Source organism: Myotis davidii, unplaced genomic scaffold (genome assembly GCF_000327345.1).
Source record: "Myotis davidii unplaced genomic scaffold, ASM32734v1 scaffold496, whole genome shotgun sequence".
Lineage (NCBI taxonomy): Eukaryota > Metazoa > Chordata > Mammalia > Chiroptera > Vespertilionidae > Myotis > Myotis davidii.
Genome location: NW_006289398.1, coordinates 4,566,811 through 4,574,366, shown reverse-complemented (window position 1 = coordinate 4,574,366; position 7,556 = coordinate 4,566,811). Strand labels below are relative to the sequence as shown.

Here is a 7,556-nt window from a genome sequence, read left to right as displayed (position 1 = left end):
TATAGCACGTCAGAATGTGCGAACATTTTACTTATTGCAAAGTATCTTAGAGATTTAGACATCATTATAAAACGTTCTCAATGTGATTTTGGTAACCTAACGTGTTGGTATATAATACCAAACTTCCAATTAAAGAGTTTAATATAAAAATATCAGCACAAAACTGCTTTTTCAATCTGTTTATTGTGTGAGCAACCCAAACTTCAGTTTAAGTGCTGTTGTTAAGTTTATTCCTAGATTCCATAACCCTACAATTGATAAATTTCATACCGTTTTAGGTATTTAATGAGATACTTAGAAATACTAAGAAAAAAATCAGTATTCAAAGGATTAATTTTGTTTATAATAACAATAAATTATTTCATCATCTTCTTCAGTTCAAAATCCAGCTTTGAACCCGAGGAAGGCTTTCAAGACCCCGTTAACGAGATGGTGGTCCTTCAACCGGTCGCGGTCTGGTTACCGATTACGCGAAGGATCTCCTTGTGGATGCCTCCTTCTTGCGTGTTAATATTTGCATCTCCCACTTGGCCATCTTCATAGCTAAGGCACAAGCAGAAACATGAAACGTGAACAAAGGGGAAACGTTCCAGGAAATTCAGAAAGCATTTCCAACAGCTGAGAAAGGCTGTTTGCTACCGAGAAGACAGCCCAGGGTTTGCAACAGCGAGAGACAGTGAGTTCTCAGCTGTATTCGAATGATGCCTGTGCACCGGGAACCACAGAGGAGCTTGTGCTACTCCACACCCGATGATGCCTCGCCCTCGCCCCTTCCTTCCTGTGACGTTTTAACTGCAATCCCCCCAAAAGCCTGCCTGAGCTGCAGGGAGCTCTCTGTGCAGACATCCCCACAGCGGTTCATGAAGCCCGGGTCAAGTTCATGCTCCTCAGACCCTGGCTTCTCCTGCTTCGCTCACTTCCTCACCAGGGGCCCTAAGAAACCGCCCCATTGCGGCCGTGCGCTCCAAGCCCCCCTCTAATTACTCCTCCGCGGTGACCAGTGAAGCATTTCGTCTTATCACCGGTGGGTGCATGGGTCTGAGATAACAGATTCTCATTTATGTGCCCCTTCCCGTAAGAACGCATGTGTGTGTGTGTGTGTGTGTGTGTGTGTGTGCGCGCTAAGCTTAGCCAAGCCACCGCAGTGACAATGCCGGCTGAAAGACAGCAATTACCGAGGCCTTTAGAAAGACATAACGACATCCTAGATGATCATTCATCTCCGCACATAAACTTACTGGGGCAATAACAATTTCCCAAGAATGACTTTCTAAACTTCCATGATAATATTCAGAGCAGAATAGGCAATGCATTAATTTTACTTCATGGGAATGACTTCAAGACGGAAGCTGTAGAGAAGCGCTCAGTGCTTCCCAACAGATAACCAGGTAGGCCCGGCCTCAGAGATTCATGTCTTTCCCTCGCCACACACAAATCCCCCCGAAACAGCACAACACAGGGAAATGGAGCAGATGACCCAGCAATGGGAACTCGGGGCCCCCCTAACCCACGGCTCCAGCACCCAGGGCAGCCATCGGTGTCGGGTTCAAACTCCCCAGCACTGACTCAAGGGTGCCCGCCAACACTGCTAATTGTGACCACACAAGTGTGTGCACACACATATATGTAGGAATATATATACATATATATATGTAAATACAGGACCCTCCATGCTGAAATATGACTGCAAGGAAAAGAATGGCATATGTGGCATATAGCCAGCTATAAATACTTCCTCAGATCAAGCAGTACGTTCCCTGTGAAGAACCAGAGAATGTGTAAAGGGAGATGCCTTAGAGGTGTGGAAATCTCATCAGGTGCTCTGTGGAAGAGTAGGTAAAGATGCATATTCTACTGGGCAGAAAGTCTGTCATCCTGGTTTCTGAATAAATCCTGGCTCCCCACTGGGCTGCAGGTCAGCTAAGCACCCAGAAATCTGAGCCCAGGCCGGGGAGGCGACCTGCCCACTGGAGACAGTGCGGTCTGACCAAGCCAGCCTGGCCAGCGCCGCCAGGACTCAGACTATGGAAGACAGCGGAGAATGACGGAAAGGGAACAAACCAGACACCAGGAAGACACGGTCTGTGAGCGAAGTGGGAACAGGGGAAGGTCTGAGAACTGTTTTGGTTCTTCCTCTTTCTTTTTAATATGTTTTTACTGGTTTTTAGAGAGAGAGAGGAAAGGAAGGGAAAGCTCAGACATGTGATGACTGGTGGCACTAAGGCACTGACTTCAAGGGAAAGTTTTTTTTTAAAGAGATAGAAACATCCATGGGAGGGAAATGCCAACACCGATGGGCTGCCTCGTGCCTGCCCCCTACTAGGGATCGAGCCTGCAACCTGGGCATGTGCCCTGAGTGGGAATCAAACCGTGACCTCCTGGTTCATAGGCCCACGAGCAACCACTGAGCCACGCCGACCAGGATGCTCTGGTCCTTGATGGCTTCCTGATGTCAAATACCAGCCCACTTGCGTCTCTACTGTGAATTCCCTAATATGCACACGTCTGTCCTAGCTCCATGGTGCTTTGGGTAGTCAGCACACCTACTGCGTCCTCCCTGCTTTGGACGCCATTTGAAAAAGGTACCGAGTGCCAAAACCGGTTTGGCTCAGTGGATAAAGCGTCAGCCTGTGGACTGAAAGGTCCCAGGTTCGATTCCGGTCAAGGGCATGTACCTGGGTTGCCGGCACATCCCCAGTGGGCAATGTGCAGGAGGCAGCTGATCGATGTTTCTCTCTCATCGATGTTTCTAACTCTCTATCTCTCTCCCTTCCCCTCTGTGGAAAGTCAATGGAATATATTTAAAAAAAAAAAGAAAAGAAAAAAAAGAAAAAGGTATCGAGTATTCATACGACCATCTGCACTTCCTCTAGAGCAGTGGTTCTCAACCTGTGGGTCGCGATTTGGGGGTCAAACGACCCTTTCACAGGGGTCGCCTAAGACCATTGGAAAACATATATAATTGCATATTGTTTTTGTGATTAATCACTATGCTTTAATTATGTTCAATTTGTAACAATGAAAATACATCCTGCATATTAGATATTTACATGACGATTCATAACAGTAGCAAAATTAGTTATGAAGTAGCAATGGAAATAATTTTATCGTTGGGGGTCAACACAACATGAGGAAATGTATTAAAGGGTCGCGGCATTAGGAAGGTTGAGAACCACTGCTCTAGATGAAAGCTGGCCTTTGGTTAAGATTTGTCTGTCATATAAACCTGTTCCCTTTTCCCACCATCCACTGCAGTCGCTTGTCTAACCCTCACCTCTACTGACAGGTACTGACACCTGACACCGGCTGCCTGTGGCCGCCTCGGGGATGAATTCAGGAGATTTTATCTTATAGGCTCCAGTCTGCAGGAGGTGATATTGCTCATTTTGTTTGTATTTTTAATTTTACTTTTCAGTTGACATTCAATATTATTTTCTATTGGTTTCAGACAGTCATGTACTTTACAAAGTCCGTCCCTCCGCCCCCCGCCCCGGCTATTTCCAGTACCTGCCTGGCCCATACACAGTGATCCCGATAGATGGACGGTATTCCCTGTGCTGCACTGTCCACCCCCACAGAGCCCAGGGGGAGGGAGAGCGGAGAGAAGAGCGAGGCTGAGATGGAAAGTATTAAGAAAAATGCCCACTTTCCCACTGTCAGTGAAGCATGAAGGTAGCCCAACAGCTCGAGAGTGAAACTGGCCCAAAGCAGTCAGTGCCTTAAACTCTGAAGCAGACCGAACACTCAAGGGCAAACGGCGACCCCGCCTTGGTGGACTGGCAGAGCCAGACACACGGTTATGGTGGCACCGGGGCACCGGCCTCCAGGCAGACACAGCCCTGGGTGGCTACTCCTTATCACTGCAGACAAATACTGGGTTGCTCATGGGAAGTTCAAGTCCAGAAAGCAACACCGTTTTAAAAAGAAACAGAGCAAGATCTCCACAGGGAAGTGAGACTCTGACTGGGGTTTTGTGAAGAAGGAAAATGAAAGCATCTAAGAGGAAACAGAAATGGCAAATGTTCCCAGGCGTCTAAAAAGATTATGAACATTTTAATTGGAGAATCAACCAATTTGCTTCAAAAGCCAGGAGAGAGAAAATAAGGGGACAGATGGAACGTAGCTGCCGGGAACTCCCTGGGGAACGAGAGGAAATCTCGTGGACAGAGACTTTTGAACCTCTATTATAGACCTGGTGTCGCAGCTGTCACAAGCCTCAGGGGGCACAGGTCAGTCGTCCGTCTCCCTAAGTCTGGAACCCAGAAGCGACAGCAGTTTTCCACCAGCAACAGGAGGACACCCACTGTGGACGGACGGACGGCCCGCTCTCGCCAAGTCCCCGTGAGGAACCCGATGTGTCCACCCTCTCCATTAACATGGAGACAACATGGGTCTCTGCTCATGGCACCCACTCACTAGCATTCAGTGTTCCTGCACAGGACAACGGGAGGGTCCCAAGTAGCAACATCATTTGCAGGAGAGCGGGAGCCGTGCCACCCGGTGCCAGCCCGCCGACGGGCCGCGGACGGCAGGCCGGGCACAGGGCTGCGCTCTCCTGACGCCGTCTCGGTGCAGCCACTCGGACCCGGCTCCGGAGGAACAAGCCAGTGCCTCTCCCAGCTTCCTTCTCAGCGACCACAGACACGTCCACCAGGGATGCTCTCCCGCCCCGAGCCCTCGCCGGACGGACGGGGACGAGGAGACCGTGTGTGTCGGGGGGACAATCAGCAGCTCCACCTCGCTCATGTTCACTCGGGGTGAACAGGAACGCTGCTCTACTCCAGCTCAGCTCTTAGGAAAGACTACAACACTGTGCCCAGGCGGCCACCTGCATTCTGTGGGATGTAAGCCAGCTGTTTATAGTTTTCATTCCACGCCCTCATATTTGTAAGTACATAGAAATAAAGAATGCATATGTCTGTGTATGTGCCTGTCTATATCTACACATGACATCTGTGTATATGTATACATATAGCCACATATACATACACACATGTACACATATGTGCACATACATAAACACAAATAGATGGCTAAAAAGATATTTTTCTTCAATTCTCCCAGGTTAACAGCATTTAAACATCACTGTTTTCTTAGAGCTTATTAAAATAGAATAACGCAGTTGACAGAGATGGCGTGTGTTACACACTGGCGGCAGAAGCAGTCACCGCGACCTCCCCGACAGAGGACGGTGGCCCAGGTGGGCGCCGTGACACTTACACGAAGAAGAACCGGGTGCAGACGTGCTCGGTGTTCGGGACGACCCAGATCTCCCCGTGTCTGTGCAGGTCCGGCGAGGTGATCACTGTCGGCAAAAAGTCACGTTAAAGAAGGATTTTATTCGAAGTTACCACATCCCTCCCCTTAGGAACCCCAACGCAAAAGTACGTGCACAATTAACCCATGAAAGACGGTTAACATCGTTCGTGATGGAGAAATGTAAACAAGAACTGAGAGGCCACTCCGCACTACCAGGCGTTGGGTGGCAGCAGGTGGGCGCTGGCTGGTGCGCCATCTGCAGGACGCGGGGCCTGGCTGCCTGGACTGTGCAGGCAGCGGCCAGGGTCCCAGAGAACCAGCAAATGGCCCGAACCTACCAAACAGCTCCCGGCAGCCAGAACCGTCAACACAAGAGTGAGCTCTCACCCCCCGTCAGCTTTTCCATCAAGAACAGAGAAAAGTAGATGGTCATGCAAACTGCCTGCAGTCACTTCTCTGTCCCAAGTTCAGAACAGAAAGACAAGTGCAGTACAGGAACAGAAAGGCCTAGCGGACTGTCTCCTCAGTGCTCAGTCTGTCTTCACAGTTGTTCATCATGTCACACATTCAAAGCCAACTAACGGAGAAGGCGGCACCTTCACACAGGGATCAGCGATCGGGTCAGGCAGCTGTAGCGGCCGTGCTGCGGTGCCCGCCGGGAATAATGCAGCACCGTCCGAATTCTGCCAACCCTGCCCCTTCGCTCTGATACTTCCGACCTCTATGGTAGCCGTGTTCCCTCTGTGCCCTTAGAGACGCCCCCAGGAATAATGCTTTCGCTACTCAGCTACGAGCATTCCGTTAACCCTTTGTGGTCCAATGTTATTTTTGGAATTCAAACAGTCTGGTCCAAATTAATTGATGGGATTGAATGTTGAGCTTTTTAATGTTCTTATTGCTCGACATTGGTCCTGCCCCTAGCGCCTGGTCTGTTGAGTCAGCCTCGAGGTTGGACCGAAAAGGGTTAATACATTCCCATTCCTAAATGCAGATATGACAGAGTGACTGCTACGTGGCTTGCAAGAACCACAACTTACCTTCACATAAGGCTATGCATTTTAGGTTACGGCTTTGCAGGAACTGGGATTGCTGTCCTTTTTTCTGTGACTAAATTCCAAGAGAAATTAAAAATTAGAGCGAAAATGGGGCAGTCACTAAACTCGGTGATTAATTAAAAAACAACAGTCACTAAGAAAGCTCCCAAAAGGCCTCTCTAGACGAGCAGCAATGTCCTAGTGCTCTTCCTAAGGGCTGCTATATTTGCTATATCATTAAGTGTGGTACATAGTGACTATTAAAGCACTCTCCAAGTAAGTGAACAAGAAATGCTAAATTATACTTCAACAGCCTCACAGCAGAGCATTCAAACTTGTTTCCACTGGAAGCCTGGAATCTCTACTCCCTGGGGCATAAAATTAAAGTAGCAGGAGCCTCTCAAACATTACACTCAGTTTTTCCCAGTCACCTAACTATGCAAAACCCATGCTTATAACTTCACTCAGCCACAGGGGTGTCAGATTTGCCTCATGTGGAAGATCAGGGGTTTTGTTTTTAGACATTACATTAGCTATACTTTTTTTAAAAAAAATTAAGGTCACATTATTCACCCGATGGATTTCAATTTGTCCAGAATGCTTGTTTTCTTTGAAAAACAAGGGATTTGGCCTGAGCGGCATGGCTCAGTGGTTGAGTGTCAACCTATGAACCAGAAGGTCATGGGTTCAATTCCCAGTCAGGGCACATGCTCAGATTGAGGGCTTGATCCCCAGTGCGGGCATACAGGAGGCAGCCAGTCAATGATTCCTGCTTGTCATTGATGTTTCTATCTCTCTCCCTCTTCCTTCCTCTCTGAAATCAATCTATCTATATATATAAAAGCCTAAATGACTGGCCAGTAGCTATGATGCTCAATGACCACCAGGGGGCAGACACTCAATGCACAGGCATGGAAAATGGAACAGACTGATGAATCTCAGAGGGGAGGGAGGAAGGGAGAGGGCGGAAAGAGATTAACCAAAGATCTTATTTGCATACTAGAGGCCTGGCGCACAGATTCATGCACCGGTGAGGTGCCTCGGCCTGGCCTGCAGGGATCAGGCCGAAACTGGCTTTTCATCATCCCCTGAGGGGTCCCAGATTGTGAGAGGGCACAGGCCAGGCTGAGGGACCCCACTGGTGCACAAATCCATGCACCAGGCCTCTAGTAAAATTTTAAATAAAAGAAACAAGAATCTGTACTTGCTCTGCTCTCTGCCTGGAGGTTTCCTCCCACAACCGAAAGCATGCGCCCCCCCCCC

General features: G+C 48.7%; 1 protein-coding gene across 1 annotated transcript in view; it reads right to left on the bottom strand.

Moving 5' to 3' along the window:
• Window positions 1–164: 164 nt before the first annotated feature.
• Window positions 165–7,556, bottom strand: part of PARP8 (poly(ADP-ribose) polymerase family member 8) — a 203,191-nt gene continuing 195,799 nt past the window's right edge. The window contains exons 26-28 of the mRNA XM_006761802.2: window positions 6,297–6,366; window positions 5,221–5,305; window positions 165–543 (exon numbers count right to left, since the gene is read on the bottom strand). Of these exons, the coding sequence (XP_006761865.2) occupies window positions 441–543; window positions 5,221–5,305; window positions 6,297–6,366 (258 nt within the window). The 3' untranslated portion in view covers window positions 165–440. The remainder of the gene's footprint in view (window positions 544–5,220; window positions 5,306–6,296; window positions 6,367–7,556) is intronic.